This window comes from Oryza brachyantha, chromosome 2 (assembly GCF_000231095.2).
Source record: "Oryza brachyantha chromosome 2, ObraRS2, whole genome shotgun sequence".
Classification (NCBI taxonomy): Eukaryota; Viridiplantae; Streptophyta; class Magnoliopsida; order Poales; family Poaceae; genus Oryza; species Oryza brachyantha.
Window position 1 is genome coordinate 25,226,576 of NC_023164.2, and position 22,405 is coordinate 25,248,980.

The following is a 22,405-nucleotide window of genomic DNA, read 5'->3' on the forward strand; positions in this document are numbered from 1 at the left end:
TCTTTTAGATTTTTATGGACACGCATCTAAGCTATTAAACGTTGTGTTTTATATTAAAATTTATATATGAAAGATTGTCATCTGATTTTTCTAAAACAAAACTTTACATTTAATTAGTTAATTAAATCGTTTATACTATGAATTTCATAGTTTATTATAAAATATATAATTAAAAAAAATCCAAAATCTTCGTAAGAAAAGAACATCGCCAAGTATTCCGCTTCATAATCCGGAGCAATAAGAAGTACTGTGTTGAATAAATCACATCACCGATTGGATTATATTCCAATCCCATCTTGCTAAATGTCACATGCTTGAAAATGACGTATTTAAAATTTTCCTATGTGACAAGTTGCTGATGGATGAATATGCACTTAGCTAGAAGATCGAACAGGTTGCTTTTTATCAAAGCTTTAGCTCGTGAAGTAGACACGCTAATAAACCTGCAGCATCAATTTGCAGTATTTAAACAAGTAATCAAGCACAAGCTCAACCCCCCCCCCCCAAAAACATTTTATTCGCGAAAAGGGGAGCTAAAAATACAATAAAAATTTCTGCATATATAATTTAAATGACCAAAATAGTCTTTAATTAATTCTCTACTTTTCGTACGATGAGTATTACTATTTATCCTAGTGCTTTGGATAAATTACCATTTAGCTTGCACAAGGCCATAGCAAATTATCGTTGATTCTTTGAAAAAAACGATTTTTGCACCTGTAGAAACGAAATTAATGGCCGTATATTCTAGTTAATTAAGTTGTATTTAGCGGCATGAAATCACCTATGCCATGCACAATGCATGCATTAATCATATCTAATGCATGTTAATTAGTATCGGAAGTAGGAGGAGTCTCGCGTGTCGAAGCTCCAAAGAGAAGCGCTTGCACCGTGGCTGCCCTCCTCTACGTCCATGTCCTCGTCGCACGCCGGCGCCGGCGGCGGAGCCTGCAAGAAGTCGTAGGCATTGGTGCCCCACCCGGGCGGCGAGTAGAGCGGCGGCGGGTGCGCCATGACCGGGCGCCAGTCGATGCTGCCGTCGTCTCGCACGGCCGGCGCCACCACCTCGTGTGTGGCGAACTCCGGCGACAGCGAGGGCGGGGAGTCCGCGTCCATGAGCGCCGCGGCCGCCTGCTGCGCCGTGACGGGGGCACGATTGGCGTGGGAGAGCGCGGCGGCCTGCACCTGCTGCGGGTCGCTGCTGCGGGCGTTGCACGACGGCGGCGAGTTCGGGAAGTTGAGGTCCGCGCCGGCGGCACCGTGGCCGCGGAGGGTGACGAAGGCGGCGTCGAAGGCGCGCGCGGCCTTCTCCGGCGAGTCGTAGGAGCCTAGCCAGATGCGGTCGCGGCTGTTGGGCAGCCGGATCTCCGACACCCACTTGCCCCACTTGCGCCGCCGCACGCCCTTGTACTTCTTGGCCCCCCTGTCACTAATGCCTGCGCCCTCCGTCTCCACGGCGCTCGCCGGAGACGAAGAAGACGACGACCACGATGACATCATGCCTAGTGACGTCCGTCGCGCCGGCCGTCGAGATCGATCGAGATGATGGTTGGTTGCTGGCTCTAGCTCGCCGGTGCAGAGTAGCTGGGCGCGGTTCGCGCGGCTACTTATACAGTCGCCATACGTCGTCGGGTGCGACGCGTTGACTCGCCATGGCGCGTCGGACGGCGACGTGCAAGGGGTCAGCCAGCAACCAAGGGGAGCTAGCTGAGGTTGATTTGGATGCTACTAGATATATCGGCCGGTGGGCCTGCCTCTTGTCTTATTCGAAGCGCTTTTTTTTTCTTTTTATATAAATTTGTGTACAAAGCACCATTTGTTATGTTTTAGAAAATGCTGTTATCGTCAACCATAGTGGCTCTGGTTTTCAATGTGGCATGGTATGTGACATGCTAATAGAGATGGAAAGACTTGGTGATATATGAAAACTCTCAAACGAAGGTACCTATAAATTATAATTTTAGTTACGTCGTACCATATTTTTTAGGATCATATGTTGACAACGTCAATGTATACCTATGAAATGATTGGCACCATAAACAGCCACCACTAAGCATGATCGATCTCCAAACAGCTAAAGCACTCATGGACTTTTCGACATCACCAAAGCAAAGGATAGTATATTATGAGGGTGAGGGAAAAGAAAGATGTATTTATCCCTTGCATAGACTCAATGTCATTCAACAACACTCTCCACACTATTTAAATGTGAGCTAGGCGATAACGAAACCTTATAAACAACACCTCTATAAAGGACACGACACCATATCTAGGGAACCTTAGATAAGATCTCCACTTGAAGCATCACGCGAGTGCGAGAGAGTGGCGCGTACACAATGATCTTAAAAGGCATTATAACCCGAAAGCATTATTGGCCAGTATAGCAAACTACTATGCTAAGTTTTCACATGTAGCCTAATATCATTGTATAATCGTAGCATCAAAGCTTAACACCACCTAACAACGGTAAGGCTATGTTATTTTTCCAATAGTTGACTTCATTCTTTATTCTATTAAATAACTTTAGAAAGTCAGAAAAATCTCACATCTCCATCTTCTAAACGGATGCAAAGGAGGATCAATATATATGGTCGTGGCTTGTTTTTTAAAGGGTAATTAGAACATTCGGGTAGAATGGAAAAAAAAAACTCTGGGTTTAAAATGAACAACACAAAATGTGTTTTCTCAAAATAATGGAGTGTACTAGTAAAAAAGGAACAGTGTCCTTTTACAGTTATTACTAGTAAACTTTCGGGTAAACAGAAAAATCAGGGGAAATTTAAATGTAAAGTTTAGTACAAGCTCTTAGACAATACAAAATTATTTAGAGACTATACTTTTACAATAGTTGAGACAACAAAGACTATAATTATTAACCTAAAAATTATTTTGTATTATCATATTCTTTTTTTACTCTCATACCAACTTTACATTTTATAGGGACTACAAGTTGCTCTTAAGACATGCCAATCTAAGCGTACCAACGATGTTTTGTCCCTTCTATTTCTCTCTTCCGTATCAACAAGTAGTTCTAATTACCAAGGCTAAGAGCACTTACTAATTACCGTTGTTGTACCGTTCTCTTACTCAATTGCTACTCAATCCGTTTCATTTATAAAATTTTTTAGATTTATCAATATATCAATGAATATATTTTATATATGCTTCTAATTTTATTAGCATATAGGTAAAACCAGAAAAACTAAACTGCTCACACGTCCATTCTTCTTTCCAAATTGGTAGAAAATGCTTGACGTGTGCTACCACTACAGGGAAAAAAAAAAGCTTTCCGTCAATCAATTCATCACCATTCATCCGGTGAATCTTCGAATGGTCAGCCCGCTCTCATTTGTTCCTCTTTAGTTGGGAGATCGTTTGTGGTTCCCAGATTTAGTTAAACCTATTTCATTCATACTTTTAAACAACTCCTCTAAAATGTATTTAAAAAACAAACGTTTTAGCAACATCACCTATGCTAATCAAATGTCGTTCGTCACATGGCAACACTAATTTGCCAATTGCCATATATCGCTTGCACCAAATTATTCTTGCCACGCCATTGCAAATTTTAACTAGTACGGTAGATTTGTATTACTGCTGATGAGGATGATATGGATGATATGTTGATTGCAAATATGTTTCAGTTTGTGTATTTTTAAACTTACTAGCATATTTTTGGGTATTGTAACATGATTTTAATTAAAGAAATTATCATTGACATATTATTATCATCATTGTATGCATATATCATCTCTTAAATATTACATAAATATAGAAATGATGAGACTGGCTACCCTATGGTCCCACAATCATTTTTTTTTTAGAAAAGACATAGGAAGTTTATGGTCGGGTGATGTCAGATTTATCCACCCATCATCACTGGCGCTCTATTTTATATAAGTATTGACTAGTAATTTATCCTCCTTCACGGATTAGATCATTCAATTGGGCTAAGTACCAGGGCAAACTCGTACGATTGCGAATGAACCGAAAGAACAAATTATGGATAAAAGATTGGATTGATCATAATACGTTATGTAGGAAAGGTGTTGAGCATACGGTGCGTTCTAGGCGAAGGCGCGAGAAGAATCCAGCGTATATTTTTCTAGATACTAAGTAAAACGCCGACTTCCATATATGCACGTCATCGAAAGGATACATCAAATTGCTAAAATTTAGTAACCCAGATGTCACATCATTAAAGACAGTTTTTTCAGTTTACCAGAAGAAGAGAGAGACGACAAGTTAGGATAACTAACTGTTAGAGTTGCTTGGAACCGATTAACTTCCATTTTTACATCTTTAAGGAGTTGAGATAACTTATACAAAATAAAACAAAAGAATCTTGTTCACGTGCGCCGGGTCCGTGGGCCCTCCAACACCGGTTTTTCTTTTAATACCGTGTGGTGTGGCTACAAGCCAACAACCCTGAGTTCCAACAGGTCGGAATGAAACCTCTAAAGAACAAAAGTGGATTCCCTGCTAGCAACTTTCTGGCAGTACACTGTGTGATGATTGGGCCAAGTAAACTCCATCCGTCGTCCCGTCAGCAGTAAGAATGGGTCAAATAGGTAAAGTGGCATATGATTAATTAGCTCATGTGACTAATATGATCTCCAGTTTATTTTACTCGATTGACTGGTTATAAGCTAACATAAATCGAATCTGATGTAAATCTTTTCTTTTGGGGAAATAAAGTATGGTGTAAAATTAGGGATATGATCCTATGGTTAATTCATGTCTGTCTCCCTTTCATCTAAATAAAGATGCATCCGATCACGGATTATTTATTGGATAACCTGCATATCCCTACAAAAAATTTCCACACATGTATGTTTACCTATTGCCTCAACATAGTCACTAGAAAGTGACACAATTTTTTCTTTCAAAGTTAATTTGGGCCACAAAACCTACTTGTCCTTTCTAAAGTTATAAAGCGGCATCATTACGAAAGTATCCACCGGAGATTTACCCGTGTCATTTTACAGTTACCAGACTATGCACCGATCCCTCCCCCCCCCCCCCCCCCCCCTCTCCAAAAAAAAAAAAATCAATATGGTTTGACTAAATCACATCGCTTTCTCCTTTATTTGCTACTCTCTTCGAATTTTTTTTATTTGACATGATTAATTTTTAGTTGCTATTCATTTTATTTAATTTTTTTTGCACAAACATATAAAATTATATATGACTCTTAAAGTTTATTTAATAATAAATTAAATTATAACAAAATAACTAATAATTATATAATTTTTTAAATAAAACAAATGATCAAACGTAAAAAAAACAACCGCATCAAATGAAATGGTCGAGGTAGTAACGTGATATGTCACTAAACAGTGCCAGTTTTGGCTATCAGTGGGAGATCCAAGATTTGGCCGCCGTAAAATAAAGTTCGATATAGATGGACTCGTTTGAAGTCAAGCGGTTGAATCATACAGTATACATCTATACTATCACGAATGAATTGGAGCTTAGCTTGCACAAACGGTCAGAGAGTCAAAGCACGGAAACAGTTCGATGGATGTGCATCACGCACAGACAGTCGTGTGTGGTGCAGGGCGGCCTCGCGGCTCGCGGCGCGGTCGGTCGGTCGGTCGGCTTCCCCAGCGCCAGCGGCAGTGAGAAACGGGTACGAGGAGACGGCTCGATCGGGAGACCATTCCGTCCCGGCCGGCTTGGCCGGCTCGCGTCAGACAGGATGGCGGACTGTGTCGCTCCGGCCGCCCGGGCGCGTGTGCCATCGGCTGCTGACACGTACGGCTACGGGCTGACGAGATGATCGACGATATATTTATAACCGAAAAATAATTTATAAAATAATATATATATTATTAGTGATTTAAAAGCTAAGAGCAGAAAATAAAGATCGATGAAAAAACACTAAAATCAACTTTAAATTTACTTAATGTTAAGAATTTTAATTAATTTATAAATAAAAATGAAAAGACAGGGAGGGTAGTTAGGAGTGGACGGGTAGGACAATCCGATGAAAAGAGGTAGGTTGAAATGCTGAACAGTTGACTTGTCACTTGTCAAGGGGGATCTATGTCGCGCCGTGGCGCTGGTGGTGTTTTATTTCTTGTCGAATAGTTGTCGTAGGACTGTAGCATCTCGGTCGGTCGAGACGTGTTGAGCTCGCGGTCGGAGTGCCTGAGGCCGCGCCGGAAGGAGAAAAACATGAGCGCGAGTCGAGTCATGGTGATGGCGAAGGGAAGATTGAGATCGGCTACAGTTTCAGAATATAATTGCATCTTACCGACAGCATGCGAGTTGCACCATCCAGGGGTGAAAATAAGTTGAATATTTTTGGATCCCCCTATCAAACCAAGGATATGGTAAGTATTTTAGGCCCGGATTAGTTCCCAAAAATTTTAGAACAAAGTAGCGTTGGTGCATACGGTCGCATATTTGAAGTACTAAACATAGTTTAATTACAAAATAAATTAGAGATTCCGTCTGAAAAACGCGAGACGAATCTTTGAGTCTAATTAATCCATCATTAGCACATGTTAATTACTGTATCACTTATGACTAATTATATACTAATTAGGCTTAAAAAATTCTTTTGATTACTGTATCACTTATGACTAATTATGCACTAATTAGGCTTAAAAGATTCTTTCTCACAATTTCCCCCATAACTGTATAATTAGTTTTAATTTTTATCAATATTTAATGCTCCATTTAAGTGTCCAAAGATTCAATACGATGTTTTTAGAAAATGATTTTGAAAACTAAACAGGACCTTACTGCCTTTGTCACAAAAATACTTTATTTTTTAGGTTTATGTGTTAACCTTTTGACCATCGTCTTATTAATTCTGGTTTATGCCCTCAAAGAGACGTTGATTTCTTTTTTTTACACGAACATCGTCGATTTTTCGATTCGATATCAACATTTGAATTTTGACCACCGCGTAACCCAACATTCCGATTGCAGTTAACATTCAATGTTCTACATGCCATTTGAATTTTCGCTGTCTCCTCACCTTTTTGCCAAAACCCTCACCCGACGCTCCTCTCAGCCGAGGACGGTCTCCGTCCTGCCCCGACGCTCCTCTCCGCCACCACCTCCGGCACTCCGTGTAGCTTCGCCGCTCTGTCTCCACTAGCAGCACAGGCGCTCCGTGACCCGACGCACAAGGCTCTTCCTCGAGCGCATGGGAGACTACGGATAATCACTTTGGTAAGTCTGAATAGAAATAATAATAAAAAAAGTGGCATTGTCAGCAACATGGTGTGGGGGTGAATGGCCCGATCAAGAAAAAAAAGTAACAATTCTTGCCTTGTTATCCGAGTTTAGGGTTTAGGGTTAAGTTTATTTTTCTTCAACTATATTCATATCAACATAAACTGGCAGTGGTGGATTTAGTTTTGCAATTGATATATATTATTAATTATTAAGTCAAGTGCTATATTATTAATTATTAAGTCTTAACAATCCCCAAACTCCTATGATTTATATACTGCATTCTAGTAACTAAACTGGAAAGGAAAAAACCAAGGATAATTCAATGACTATTGTGAGAAGGGTAAACAGACAAGGATAATTACTGAAAAGGATAAACGGACAAGGATAAAATACACGAGGATAATTCAACCCAAAAAAGAACTTAACCCTAAACCCTAAACTCGGATAACCAGTGCAAGAATTATTGATTTTTTTTTTCGATCGGGCCATCACCCCCACGTCATGTTGCTGGTAGTGCCAATTTTTTCTATTACTATTCAGATTTACCAAAATGATTATCAAGCGAAAAACCAGGCTCACCTGCTGAACGCACGCACCTTCGAGCACTACTAATAATAGAAATATCATGTGCATCCCAATTAATGTCAGATACACAGTGCCACAGAAGCTACCAGGGCCACTGCTGACTTGTCAGGACGCGATGCAAAGACACCTATCGTACTATATAATAATAATTAGTAGATATAGATATTTTATACATACATGTATTATTATATAAACAATTAAATTGTTTTTAGGAATAATATTTATATAGAAAATATTATACATGTTACATAAAAATTAAAATTTGCGAGTTCCACTGCATCGTTTCTATGCGTGGAACTAAATAATAAATTCATCCATCTCTCTTCCTCTTATTCGTTGATTTGTCTCTCGTTTTGTACCATTGACACCACTTTGAACACGGTTTTGCTTGTTTCTTGGTGTGTTGATTTCTGTACCTTGATAACGTATCATGCGAAACATGATTTATTTCTCTCGCTTCATAAAACTCTCTTGTCACATCAGATATGATCCTACGTGGCATGCTTGCAGACGATACCATTTGTAGTAATACTTTAGAGCAAATATTATTAGGCTTAGAGTCCTGCCCTACTAATGCCACTACAGATTTTGAGGACATGGAGAAGAGAAAGAGTGAGATAAGTTGCCCCTCGAGCAAAGGAGCAACCTCTACACAAGCTGATGTTGGAGCTGGAGAACGAAAGATAGTAGTCCATTGGATGAAAATAAATATAATAAAATTGATATGGGTGTTGGGGCTAATGTACTAGAGGTAGAGGTAGTATGTTTATGCATGTTACCTCTTAATTAATAAGATGACATGGATAAAATTAGAGGCAGTAACAGCCTGTACTATTAAACTTGCCCTTAGGTCTTAGGATCAATATCCTTCCATTTAAAAATGGCTAAAAAACTCAAAATAAAACATTGCCATTACATTATCATTTATCAGTACAAATAAAACTCATTAACTGGTAGTATGTAATAAAAGTATAAAAAGGAATTCCATGTAATTCGGGTTGCATTAATGTTTATGATCACCAGTAGCAATATTTTCCGAAAGTGATGGTTGCGAAAAAGCTTAGTAATGATGAATGGCATCAACTAGGCGCACCTGGTAATTAGGAGAGGATAGCCATTAGATCTGACACCCGCAACACAATGTAGGTCGTGCCATCAGCACCCTTGAACTCGCTGCCAGCATATTTGGAATATAGAACTGTGCTGCCTGCAGAGACCGACAATGGGATCCTCTTGCCTTCCTCATCCAGAGGACCAGGGCCAACAGCCACGACCTGTCTCCAATCAACAAACATATCATTAAATTTGATTTGATATGTGAAATCATAGGTCCAACATGAAGATTCAACCGTGCAATGGAGAAAAGACCACAAAATGCCCAGTAGAACCAACAAATTAAGTGACTGACCGTTCCAATAGATGGCTTCTCCTTTGTTGTTTCAGTCAGCAACAGACCACCAGGAGTTTTATCTTCAGCTTCAGCTACCTATAATATGAGGAAAGGATTGGAAAACAGGAAGAAATTATTACAACCAAAAGGTAGGGTGGCCTCAGCTTTAGTGCGACATGCCTTACACTGTTGGCAAGAACAAATATATAAGAAACTTCTACCTTGATAAGAACATGGTCACTAAGCGGCTTCATGTCCTTTGCATCATCAGTCTCCAGAATACCTATGATGTCATCCTCTTTAAGAATCAGATGGTTGGAATCATTCAACTCCACCTCTGTTCCAGCATATTTTGAATATACAACTTGGGCTCCAACCTATGCAAATCACATGTGCATGTTAGTATATTCTTTTGTGTGCCGATGGTAATAGTTTGCTTATATTCAAAATTATCATACTTCAAGAAAAAAACAACCAAGCAAGATAGGATCCTCCATAAAATGTGTAAGATCTCGAGTCAAAACAGGCAACATAAGTCCTTCAACTGCTTTATCATATCCAAATTTTCAGCATGCTCACTGCTAGATTATTAGTCACAAGTCCAGAGCTAAATCTGCTAGGTTCATTCTTTTTGTTTTGGGTCTGATCTTCATATTCATGAACCTGGAACATGCGGGTCCCACTATCCCACACCTTGTTCCAGGCTACGGGAAGAGACTGTTTTCTGATCCATGAATGGCTAGTGGAATAGCTGTACCAGCAAATCAGCAATGCTCATTGATTCTGTTAGAAAGTATCATAGGTAAAATAGGTATTTTTTTACTATCAAAGAGCAATATACCTGAATGCTGACTTCCACTTTGTTATCCCCAACGGTCCGTCCCTCTCCAATGGCAACTACTTCACCCCCTTGAGGTTTAGATTGAACAGCCGAAGGAAGCAAAATTCCACCAGTTGTCTTCTGCTCAGCAGACTTGATCTTTATAAGCACTCTATCAGCCAAGGGCTTAAGCGTTGTATACTGTATGGGAATATCAGAACATAACTTCATCACTGAAAAGCATAAAATATATATTTTCTGAAATGCGACTAAGCCCCCCCATTTTTTGGCTTGTGCTTATGCTTATAATCTAAAATTTGAATGTTAAAACTTAAATATAAAGTTGATTTTGAGGTTTTTCATCGTAGTTTATTTTCTAGCACTTGCTTTTAAATAGCTACGAACACGTATATAAAAGTTTTACCGATAAATTATTTTTTAATCGTTAATAAACCATTTCGTTTATGCTTAATTTCAGAGAAAAGATGGGGTTGTAAAATATTAAGCATAAACTGAATGCTTTCAAGTCCCTTATTGATATCTTCAGAGAATCCATAGTGTACCTGTAATTCACTATTTTATTTTATTGCTTATAGTAATTAAAATATTAACCATAGAGTACTTAAAATTCACTTCATGGCTCTTCTGTTGCAGCTAGATGTGATTCATTTTTCAAAACCGAGATATTCATTCATTTTTCATCGTAGTCTAATCAGTCTAACCATAGTTTGGTGGACAACCGTACCACCATCTTCAGACTTCCTAATCACCATGGTACACCAGACGGACTCGGATTTCCATCTAATACCATCACTCATAACATTCAACATAAATAAATCAGTTATACCAGCGAACTCGTCATCGATTTCATCGCTATCCTAATAGCATTGACCATCTGACAGTGACACATCGCCCACAATACCCAATTCAACGATTCACTAACCAACCATCTTTGCAGAACTTGAACACCGAACGGCAGAAACAGAGTGCCCACCATGGTACATTGCACGGGAAACGCACCTTCGGGGCGACGACGGTGGCGGCCCTGACGAAGAGGCCGCGGGACGGCCGCCGCGCCTGGCGGAGCACCCCGACGGCTGCCGCCGGTGCCGGGAGGCAGAGCCCGTGAGCCGGCCCCTTCCTAGCAAAAGCCACCGCACCAACCGCAGCGCCGGAGAACTGCACCGACGCCATCCACCCCGTGGATTGCTCGCCGCCAAACCCCAACGGCAGCAGGAGGTAAAACCCTAGAGCAGCGGAAGCGCAGCGCAGCGCACACGGAGAGTAGCAGCCGCACCCGAGACGACGCGGAAGAGGAAGCAAACGCCTTATCAATAGCTGGCCAAACGGGCCAACGGACCAAGCACGGCCCGATTAGGCACGGCCCGTTAAGCACGAATACTGTAGCGGGCCGTGCCATACTAGCCCACGTGTTGCTTCCTCGGTCCAAGCACGGCCCAAGAAAAAACCAGGCCATGTCGTGCCGGCACGAGCCCGTCAGTGGCACGTGGGCCAGCGGCTGGCCCGTCAGCACGCGCTAGCCCAGCGTCTTAGCCATGGGCTAACGCAATAGTGCCAGCACACGCGTGCAACCAAGCAAAAGCAGCAAGCTGCATGCCTGCATGCAGATTAAAAAGCCATGCATTGATGCATACATTAACTGATTAGCAGATAGCCAGCTAATGGTCGGACGGCACGTTTTGGGCCCTGGGGGGTTTGGAATTTGAAAACAAGCGCAGCCGCTTATTAGCCGCAGCCCGTGTGCGCATCTGGAGTCTGAACCGTGGAGGGATGGAGCATGCCAGCATGGAGGGAAAAAAAGAGAGAAATAAAAAGATAAAAAAAATTTGTTCTCCAAAATATGTTAAAAATATAGTTGGATTAAAAAAGAGTTCTGACCTTTATTGATATTAACAGGATACATGGCTGCCTCATTAAAAACTTTGTCATGTAAAAACTCATATTTGAGAAAACCATGACAAAGAAAAAAGAGTACAGCTGCACAGCCTAAAGATTAAAAAAAACTCAAAAATAAAAACAACGGCTACTCCATTAGTCTATGTTTTCCTTATCTAGATATAGATTCTCGAACTGAGCAGCTAAGTCCGAGTTCTCCACATTATATTGGGCATTTTCTTTAGCGAGCTCCCAGTCTTTAACAGATAGTATTATCTCTACCATCTCTGGACCTAAACTAGTTCGTCTGTCCTCAATAATTCTTCCACAAAGGCTGAAAGCTGATTCCGAAGATATTGTCGATACAAGCACCGTCAACACATCTCGTGCTAGTTTCGAAAGCACCGGATATGTTAGCTTGTGATCATTCCACCATCAAAGCACGTTGAAGTCCGGTGCTTCATGTCTGATGGCATCGCTGTCAAGATAGTTCGTCAACTCTTCATCAACTTGAGAAGTGGCTACACCACTTGATGCTTGCGAGCTGCGACTGCCACCACCGCTACTCGATGGCGAACCCCCCCCAAATTTTGCTCCATTGTAATTTCTTTTTACCCGCAACAGGAACAGGTGGCGGTCTTTGCAAGCGAACTCCCTGAAATTTCTCACCATACTTTCGAAATACTTCATACAGTTGAGTCTTAACCTCATGAAAAAAGTTAGAATAATCAATATTTAAAGTATCCCCAATAAGTGATAAAAGATTTTGGAAGCCTCGCATTTTACCCCTAGGATCAAGAATAAATGCAAAAGCATATAACATAGGGATATCTTTCCAATACTTAAGATATTTTTGTTTCATATGAAATACTGCTTGTGCAAACAATTGGTCATTTTCATATTCCCGCAGTAAAGTAGCAATATCCAGAAGATTATGTAAAATTAAATTAGAAGTTGGATAATAAACTCCCGAAAAAGTAACAGTGCATTCATAAAATGTTTCAAGAAATGCATGGAACTTTTCAACAACATACCAATTTTGATCTGTAAGCAACGGTTGCCCATCAGTTGTCACAACATTATCTGCGTTCAAAAAAACAGTAAGTATACTGGAGTAAGGCAACACATGCTTTAACATTAGATATGTAGCATTCCACCTGTGCTCCGGATCGGTTGCAAACAAACGAGGACGTAAATTTGATGCAATACAATACCTTTTCCAACTCGCAATCCGAGGGTTAGAAGCATTCAACCAGGAGATTGCCTCACGAACGGCATTGATGTGTGCAGATATTCTCTTGAATCCACATTTAAGTATTAGGTTAACAATATGACATGCACAACGTTGATGCAGCAGAAATGATTGAGCATAAACACTGAATAATGGTTTTAAAATCTCCATGGCCCTAGAATTTGCAGCTGCATTATCTAAAGTGACAGAAAAAATTGTATCCACCAAATTGTACTCATTAACAACCTGGGTAATTCTCTCTGCAATATTTTCAGCATTGTGTGAAACATCAATTAACCTTAGCCCTACAACTTTTTTTTGTATCCGCCAATTATCATCAACATAATGAGCAACAACACTGAGATAGTCTTGTTTAGCCCTACCACTCCATATGTCAGATGTGATACTAACACTAAATGTGCATGTAGCAAATAATTCCTTCAAGTCATCACGAGCTTGATTATAAATTCTTTCCAAATCACGAGTGGTAGTTTGTCTACTAACAGACTGAAACCTTGGGTTATGAGCAGTTCTAATATAATTTTCAAAAGCAGGGCTCTCGCCAAAATTTAGTGGTAAATCTTGCCTAGCAACTAATCGGGCAAGAGATTCTCGGGCTACCTGAGGATCGTACTCCCATGTACGAACCGAACCATCGGGATTTAGTAGAAGTTGTTGTTGTCGCAGTTGGAGTCCTTGCTTTTTTGCACAAGCCTCTGCATGTCGCTTCAAATGTCCTGTTCCACCTGATGACTTTGCAGATAACTTATTCTTACAAAATTTACACATCGCATACTGTACCTGCCTTCCGTCAGCAGCTTGCTCATTCACCACATCAAAATGCTGCCAAACCTCAGAGGTTCTTGATCTCTTAGGCCCGGTGTTTGTCGACGTACTCCCGCTCACTGTGCCTGAAGCTTCCGAACTAACGTGTACTTCATCTTGTGATGTTGGTGTCGGTGCAGACCCGCTGGCATGTTCATCAACATTTGGACATGGCTGGTAGTTCGGGTCGTACTCGCCCAGCGAAAACGCCGGGAAATTTGGATCTTCCATCCTGAAAAATTTAAATGACGTATGACATAATGTTATAAAATTTTTCCACGTGGTAATAAAAGATACAAATATTAAAACACATTTGATCTATTCATCTATTTTGCCTCCTTCATAGTTTGCCGAAACTCAGGATAAAAATTCTCAAAACTATACTGCAAAAGATTAGCACAAAATAGAGAACAAGAGCCAAGAGATGAGAGATTTGGATGAAGCAGGAAGTCAAAGGTGGTTGCCCTATTTATAGTAAAATTTATCGTATTTTTTTTATATTTTTTGGTATTTTTTCAGATTTTTTACTCCAATGACATGGTGCCTACCGAGCTGCCTATCGCATGGTGCTTTAGCCCGCCTCGACGCAGCCTGCCAACCAATGACTCCAGCCACCGCCCGCCTCGCCAATAGCATGTCCACCATGCATGCATGCGCATGTGTCTGCCGTCTGCGTTTTGCCCTTCCCAACGCGTCGCTGAGCCGCTCTGCGCCTGTGCTGCTCCGCCTGACGCCCACGCGTCCGCCCCAACACGGCATCGGCGCAAACCACGCATCACGTAACGCGCCCATTCGCCCGTCACGCTGTAGTGACACACGTATGTTCAGCCTGCATCAGTCGGGCCGTGCCGCAGTTGAGCCGTGTCGGACCAGCCGTGCTTCGTGCCGTGCTCGTGCCGGTCCGCTACAGGAAATGGGTCGTGCCGTGCTGGCCCATCGTGCCACACCTTCGGCCCAGGCACGGCACGTCTAACTGGGTCGTGCCGACACGGCCTACCTCCTTTCGTGCCCGTGCTAGCCCATATCGATCGCTGTAACACCGTGCCTGGGCCGGCCCGATAAGGCACGGCCCATTTGGCAAGCGCTAGCCTTATCCCAAAGACCCAAACATGGCGCCCGAGGTGACAAATGTTTCGTGGGCTCATATTGGGCCTAAACTCAAAAGAGAAAATCTAATAAATACAATTGATAAACACTTAATTCTAACGATCGCTATTGATGAGTTTGAGTTCTATAAAATATCATCGTATAAATAAATTTATCTAAAAAATATCATCGTTGTTAAGGTTCCGTCAATTTTTTCTGTGAAGTGTTATAGCATGAAAAGTGTATTTAATCATAGAAATGGACAGAACCCTAACAACAATAATATTTCTCAGACAAATTCATTTGTATGGTGATATTTTTAAAACTCGCATCCGTCAATGATATTTATGATTGTGAATGTCATTTTTTAGGTTTTCCCAAACTCAAATGGATACTTTTAAAAGCCCATTTGTAGTTGGGCCCAAGCTTCTTCACTTGTACGGCCCGTTTAGGTGTTGGGCTGCGGTGTCCAGCTTGACGAAGAAGCCATTGTTAGGAGGCCCAGAGGTGTTCATCAGTTCATCAGCCCGTTCGAACTGGCGTGGCTGCTCCGGCGATCGCCACCGGCGACGGCGAGGGATCGATCAGCCATGGCCGGCGGCGGCGCCTCCCCTTCATGCACTGCCGTCGCCGGTTGGACCGTGGCCGCGGTGCTGCTGCAGGTGGTTGGCCTCTGTATGTTTCTCTACGGCTTCTTCCCCGTCAAGCCCACGCTGCCCGGGTTCAGGTCCGCGTCTCTCTCTACCTCTGGTCTGCTCTATGAGCTGCTGCCGATGGATGTTTGCGTCGGTTGACCCTTGGCCGGTGTCAGCAGTGGGGCGGAGAGCTACCGGATGCCATCGTGTGGTCCCGCCGGTGGTGGGGAGGAACCAGCGCTTCCCCCGGATCAGCTCAGATCTCTGTACAGGGTGAGAGTTCGATTCCTCGGGCTAGATCCATCTCGTAGTGCTGCGTATTAGTACACTGTGAAAAAGATGTGGAAGATTTGACATGTTCAGTGTTACGATGTTCATGCCTGTAATTTTGTGTATGACTCATACCAGGAACTTTCCGAGGTCCCTCCTGTGTACGATCGTTTGGTGCTGATGGTATGAGCAAAATTGATGTGTTTGTTCTTCTCAAGGCATAATCCTAGCATTTTAATGGCAGCTTTATTCTTACCTTTTTAATGTTTGGTCTTTTGAGTTTATGCATGTCAATTTAGGTAATAGATGGGCTACCTGCTGAATTCGTATTGGGGAGAGGGGGGAAACCTCCAAGCAAAGAAATGATGGAATCAATGCCCTACACTCAATCTCTGTTAGCTGGTTGCAAAGCAGCAGGTTATCATGCAAAGGCTGCACCTCCAACGGTCACAATGCCACGGCTAAAAGTAAGGCTGCTGAGTGCTGACTGCTTTTCTATCTAGAGATTCCAATTTGTGCAAGTATATTGGTAGTCCTAAATGTGCCATACTTTCAGGCAATGGTATCTGGGGCAATTGGAGGTTTTCTAGATGTAGCATTTAACTTTAATACTCAAGCCTTCTTGGATGACAATATTGTTGGTTAGAACCTCTCCATACCTGATCCTATCCTTCTCTTATACTGATCATCTAATTTGCTTACCTAATTGCCAACAAATTTATCAATGTTTGTGTCCCCTGTTTTATGCATCATCCATCAGTTCTGACCTGACCAAACAAGAAAATGTCTTATAAGCAATATCTCAGTCTCAAAATAGAAAAACCTAGGACTGAATTAGATATATCCTAGTACTACGAATTTGGACAGAGGGTTCTGTTCCAGATTCGTGGTAGTAGGATATGTCTAATTCAATCTTAGGTTTTTTTTATTTTGAGACAGAGGGAGTATAACTTATCATATGTTCACACCAATGCAGATCAGCTTCACATGATTGGTTATAAGCTAGTGATGCTGGGAGATGAGACATGGATCAAATTGTTCCCAAAATTATTCTGGAGACAAGATGGTGTGAGCAGTTTTTATGTAAGTTCTGATTCATGCATCAGTGCATCACATCATTTTTTGAGGATGACAGTGTACTTGAGCTTTGAATAGTGGTAAAATAAACTTTTACTGTCACCTGAAACTATAATCTAACAGTAGATTGCCAACAAAGAATCAGTTCCCCTGATTTCTTCATAAAAACTCTGGCACGAAACCACTAGTCTGTCCAAAACATGGATGTCCATAAAATTTGTAATTTCCTGTCCATCTTTTTAGCCGTAGGGTTCTGAGTTTTCTCTCATTATACTCTATTTACTGTGTAGTCTAATAGGTGAATATCAGTTACTGTGGGTTAAGCTTGAGGTGGTGCTTGAGTTTTTCTAGTAGGCTAATATCAGTGCTCTTTGTTCTGCATTCAGCCTGTCTGCTTGTATAACTTAATTTAATGATTGTAACTGGATGTCAGGTGAAAGATACGGTTGAGGTTGATTTTAACGTTTCACGTCATCTGGAATTTGAGTTTGCTGCCAAAGACTGGAATGTCTTGGTATGTCCTTAGCTTGGTAATTGGTTCATGTTCACTTATTTTATTCCTTTGTAAATTTATGATACAATATAAGTATTTGGATTACGACCATTTTTTCCAAGTATCCGATTAATGTTTCCTGTGATAAATGTATAACAACAGTCTTTACACTGTCTCCCTTGTTCGTGTTGTTTGCTATGGTTTGCACTTATCCTGCAAGCGTTCTTTCCTTATATGATAATCAAGTTTGTTTTGTTTCTTAATTTCAGATTCTCCACTATTTAGGCTTAGATCATGTTGGCCACATAGGTGGCCGCCAAAGGTAAATACCATATCATCTTGAATGCCTTCTTTTTATTTGAGTGATGCCTAGTTTGAGTTAAAATTTTATAATTTACAGTGTTTTGATGCCCCAAAAGCTGAAGGAGATGGATGATGTGATTAGAAGAGTGCACAGTTCTGCATCAGGCCCTGAAGATAATTTGGAGAGAACACTTCTGGTTTGTGATCCTTTCTGGATTCTATAGATTTTGTAACATTCCTATGCCACGTTCGGCCCTCCCTCTTAGATAACTTATGTCCCTCGTTTTCCGCGAGCACGCTTTCCGAACTGCTAAACGGTGTATTTTTTGTAAAAATTTTCTATAGGAAAGTTGTTTTAAGAATCATATTAATCTATTTTATATTTTTTTAATAATTAATAATTAATTAATCATGTACTAATCTATTACTACGTTTTCCGCGCCGGGGTAAGTTAACTTACCGGGGCTCCAACGAACGCGGCCCTAGTAGCATGCATATTTGTGACAAACAAGTTTGATCGTACATCTGCTGGAGATAACTAAAATGTCCACTAGTGAATGGTGAATTTTCTAGTGATGATTGATAAATGTATGTTTAAAAAATTTTATTCTGGCGCCTTTCTAAATAGTAGTTATGTTTACTGATTTGTGGCTTCTGATTATCTGACAGGTTAACAACTCAGAAACTGATTTCGTTCTTTTTTCAGTTGTATTATATATGCTTCAATTTACAGCAAACTGTGATAGCTCGTTAAGTTCAGTAGTCTGTACAACCATTAGTCAACAAGTCCATTCCTTTTCTGAAAAGATAAAGGCCTACATTAACTCTCATGGGCATATTTCTGTCACCCTACATTTCAGGTTGTGGTTAGTGATCATGGCATGACTGAAGGTGGTAACCATGGAGGATCCTCTTATGAAGAGACTGACTCCCTTGCCCTTTTTATAGGACACAGTGTTCATAGTTCATATTGTTCACCTTACGATCAGAATGAAGTGCTTCAGGTTTAACTCTTATTTTATAAAAGAATATAGTTCCAGTCTTCTTTATCTCTGGATACCTGTGACGACCCATTTAGTTTTGTGTATGTTTTCGTATATAAAGCATTGTTACTGCTGAATATTTTTATTATAAATCAGTCACTTTGTTGCATTCATCTAAGCTAAAAAATAATTGCAAAAAATCCTATAATATAGAGTTCCATTGACTACTCTTACTTTGTCAGGTGGACCTTGCACCAACACTCTCTATCCTCTTTGGGACACCAATTCCAAAGAACAACATAGGTGTCATGCTTCCAGAGCTTTTTAATTCTTTGACAGGTGATTTTATCCTTACCTTCTGTTTTCGGTACAGGATACTTAATAAAAAGTTAAGATATTTTATGCATGTGTACTTTATAATGATTTCAATTGGTAGTAGGGTTTTGATGGATTTATAATCGTGTGACTTGTTGCATTTTGTTGATTGATGTATTCCCAGTTAAATCAGAATATTGGGTTTTTACAAATTACATTATTCAGTACTTAAAGGTCTTCAGATCAAAATATGACGAGTGCATCTTATTTCAGATGAGCAAAAAATGCGGACCTTAGAGCTGAACTCATTGCAATTCTTAAGATTGTTGCAAGCACAGTTACCTGCTTTCTGCTTTGAAGATTGCATTAATGGAAAGTATGGTTTAGGAATTGATAGTTTTCCTGAATCTGTTGAGAAGAAGTTGTGCCATTTGCTTTCTAAAGCTTTTGATTCCCACCACCCTCCACAACTTCACCAAGGATCTAATATGAAGTAAGCTTCTGATAATTAAATCCTCTAAAGCAGTTGTGAATATGATCAACCATCACTTCTTAAATGAACTTGCTTTTTCAGGCCCATTGAAGCTGGCTACAACAGGACTGCTGTCGATGCCTACCATGAATTCTTAAGATATGCGAGTGAGTGGTTATCTCACAGAGCGACCAATGTAATTTTACTATCTTTGCAGTTCTTGACTGTAGTGTGAAGTAGCTTTCTGTTACATTTTTCTTTCATCTGAATATCAAACTGATTTTTTTCCTTTACTGTTATTTTTGCAGAAACCATTCTATTTACTTATCTATGCGATCGCATTGATGATTGTTTCATGCATTTTTCTCATGGGGATTGTCTTTTGCCTACTTAAGGGAAACTCTCCGAGTCAGTTTGAAAACTATTCTAAGTGGATTTCAGATAATCATTGGCACCTTGATGAAGTGTTCATTATCATGGGGATTTTTCTTTATGTCAGCAGTCTTGGATCAAGCTCTTTTGTGGAAGAAGAACAGTATACATGGCACTATCTCACTTCTACTCTGTATTTAATATTTCTCATCAAGACAACACAATCAATGCTGAGAGAATCAAGTTCAGCAATAGCACGAACAAAAGGGAAGATTCGTCATGAGAATAACTTCTCTTGTTTTACTAGCTGCAAATTAGTCCCCACTAAGCAACATGGTTACAAGTTATGCACTATCCTTATCATTCTTGTTTCTGGGAGAATTCTAAGAGCTTGGCATCAAGGTGGGGTTAACTGGGTTCACTTTCCTGACATCTCAAAGTCATTGGCCCAAGCTGATTCATCTGTTGTGAAGGCTCTTCAAATAATCTCAGTTCTTGCAGTTGTGGTATTATATTCAATTTTGCTCCTATTACTGAGACCAAGTAAAATGAATATTCTAGTAGTATGGTTGAGCCACTTTTTTTGTGGAATTATGGTTGTGCTCCATATCTGGCAAAGTCAGATCAATACTTCACTCCCGACCAACCATAGCACAACATCGATAGCTCAGATATTTTATGTCATCGCAAGTATTTCACTAGCATCCACTTTTGTGGCATCACCTTGGATATTTCCAGTATGTTCTATGGAAGCAGAACCAACAACCTCTGGCTCGAATTCTGAATCGGCAATACATCTGCAGGGCATAAATCATTCTATGTTCCTGACTGGAATAACATACACAGCTTTCTGGTGCCTTCTGCAATTGCTTCTGCAGCAACCCATAAATGCAATACCTCTTTTGCTCATTTTCGTGCAAATAATCTCTAGTATAATCCATTTTTCTCTGGATAAGTCATTGCATAAGAAATGGGTACAGGTCAGTTCCTCTAAATATTTTCTAAAAGATATATGCTTACCAATATGTTGTTTTTCATGAATATTGGCATGATATGAAATGGTTTACTAATGCTAATCACTGTTGATGAACTATGTAGATTGTCGCGATGCAATTATTAGGATTGTCTGGTCATTTTGGTCTTGGAAACACAAATAACCTCGCCAGCATTGATGTTGCTGGAGCTTTCATTGTAAGTTTAACAGACTTAGTGAAGTGGCCTTTATCCTCATTGCCTTCTGGTTTAATTAATGAATTTTAACAGGGTATTTCAAGTTACTCGACAGTTCTTTCTGGCATACTGATGTTCATAATTACATATGGATCACCTCTTCTATTGCACCTTGGGATGGTGGTTTATACATCGGTGATAAGTACTGATGGTATCTCTACTCCACATCCATTAAAATGGAGCTGTATTTTGGACAAAATGATCACGTTGCCCTGTTTGATTCCTTTGGTCATTAATTCTATTGCCTTGACATCGTACACCATTGTTTTGCTGCTCATGAGGAACCACTTGTTTGTTTGGAGCGTATTTTCACCAAAGTAAGTATTCAACAATCTGTTCATCAACAATTTGTTGCTACCTTTTGAAATCAGAACAGGTGACTGAAATACTCCATAGATTATGACCATGTGAACTAATGTCACTAGCATAGCCATCAAAATATCACATTGCTGCATATACTGCATAGAAATTAACTGCATTAGACGCAAACTGCAACCAGATTGCTTCCACTTGTTGCCACAATTAACATGGATGCACCTGTCACTGAATCAGCACATATCTGTGCTATATCCTGTTACTTCGTAGATTGATCGGTTTCATTTCTCCAATGCCAACAGGTACCTTTATGTTTGCGCAGCGACAGTGTGCACTTATGCTGGAGTTTTCGTTATAGCCATGACAGCAGTTTACACTTGCTCTGTTTTTTCGTACAAGGAGAGAAACTACAGGGATAAATCCATATAATTACTTCAAACAATAGATGTTCTAGTTTTAGTCATTTATCGGAAGGGAAGATTAGCATTACCTCCATGGAAGCCGTGACATTCTTTTTTTTTTTAATCTGCGGCTTGGCACTTTATTCAATTTGTAGTTAGTTCAGATCATACAGTTCCCAGCAAGGGTGTAAACACACGTTTTGGCAGTAGATTTGATCGAGAGATTGTTGTGAGTGATGTATGTATTCTGTTCTAGCATCACAAACTACAAACAGTACAGCCGCACAGACCTGAGGCTTGCACTGTTAACTTTGGAGAATTATATGTTGTCTAGTAATTAGTCCAGGAAATTCGACAATCATTTGACCACGCACCTTGCGAACATTTCAAATATTTACTTTAGAAAGGGACAAGGTAAAGACATGTGACTGATGAATTTATTCAAACGAATCGACATATTTACAATTGGACGGGCACACTGTAGGATAGCTGGTATGTACAATGAACGAGCT

The 22,405-nt window shown here is 40.4% G+C and overlaps 3 protein-coding genes across 8 annotated transcripts; 1 reads left to right on the top strand and 2 right to left on the bottom strand.

Moving 5' to 3' along the window:
• Window positions 1-218: 218 nt before the first annotated feature.
• On the bottom strand, window positions 219-11,275 carry LOC102722190 (20 kDa chaperonin, chloroplastic-like). Of its 5 annotated transcripts, XR_005811166.1 has the most exons (7): window positions 11,010-11,275; window positions 10,011-10,190; window positions 9,391-9,546; window positions 9,188-9,265; window positions 8,873-9,053; window positions 6,260-6,319; window positions 5,958-6,153 (listed from the first exon to the last, which is right to left on the bottom strand). XR_005811166.1 is itself a non-coding variant. In XM_040521263.1 (6 exons), exons 1-5 carry the CDS (start codon window positions 11,181-11,183, stop codon window positions 8,880-8,882), a joined length of 762 nt encoding a protein of 253 aa, XP_040377197.1. In that variant the 5' UTR covers window positions 11,184-11,275; the 3' UTR covers window positions 219-443; window positions 8,873-8,879. The 5 variants fall into 5 exon arrangements, 4 of the variants coding, with proteins under 4 accessions (XP_040377197.1, XP_040377193.1, XP_040377194.1 ...); XM_040521263.1 differs by lacking the exons at window positions 5,958-6,153; window positions 6,260-6,319 and adding an exon at window positions 219-443; XM_040521259.1 differs by lacking the exons at window positions 5,958-6,153; window positions 6,260-6,319 and adding an exon at window positions 6,778-7,170.
• LOC121053526 (ethylene-responsive transcription factor ERF015-like) lies at window positions 627-1,500 on the bottom strand. Its single transcript, XM_040520651.1, has one exon. It carries the CDS (start codon window positions 1,498-1,500, stop codon window positions 832-834), a length of 669 nt encoding a protein of 222 aa, XP_040376585.1. The 3' UTR covers window positions 627-831.
• Window positions 11,276-15,555: 4,280 nt separating the features above from the next.
• LOC102722467 (GPI ethanolamine phosphate transferase 2) lies at window positions 15,556-22,390 on the top strand. 2 transcript variants are annotated; one of them, XM_015833294.2, is made up of 17 exons: window positions 15,556-15,754; window positions 15,842-15,935; window positions 16,071-16,115; window positions 16,232-16,399; window positions 16,489-16,573; window positions 16,909-17,015; window positions 17,443-17,523; window positions 17,772-17,824; window positions 17,903-18,002; window positions 18,666-18,809; window positions 19,031-19,127; window positions 19,377-19,596; window positions 19,678-19,771; window positions 19,884-20,927; window positions 21,046-21,138; window positions 21,211-21,494; window positions 21,795-22,390. In XM_015833294.2, exons 1-17 carry the CDS (start codon window positions 15,618-15,620, stop codon window positions 21,919-21,921), a joined length of 2,973 nt encoding a protein of 990 aa, XP_015688780.1. In that variant the 5' UTR covers window positions 15,556-15,617; the 3' UTR covers window positions 21,922-22,390. The 2 variants fall into 2 exon arrangements, with proteins under 2 accessions (XP_015688780.1, XP_015688781.1); XM_015833295.2 differs by lacking the exon at window positions 15,556-15,754 and having other exon boundaries at window positions 15,910-15,935; window positions 16,213-16,399.
• The last annotated feature ends 15 nt before the right edge of the window (window positions 22,391-22,405 follow it).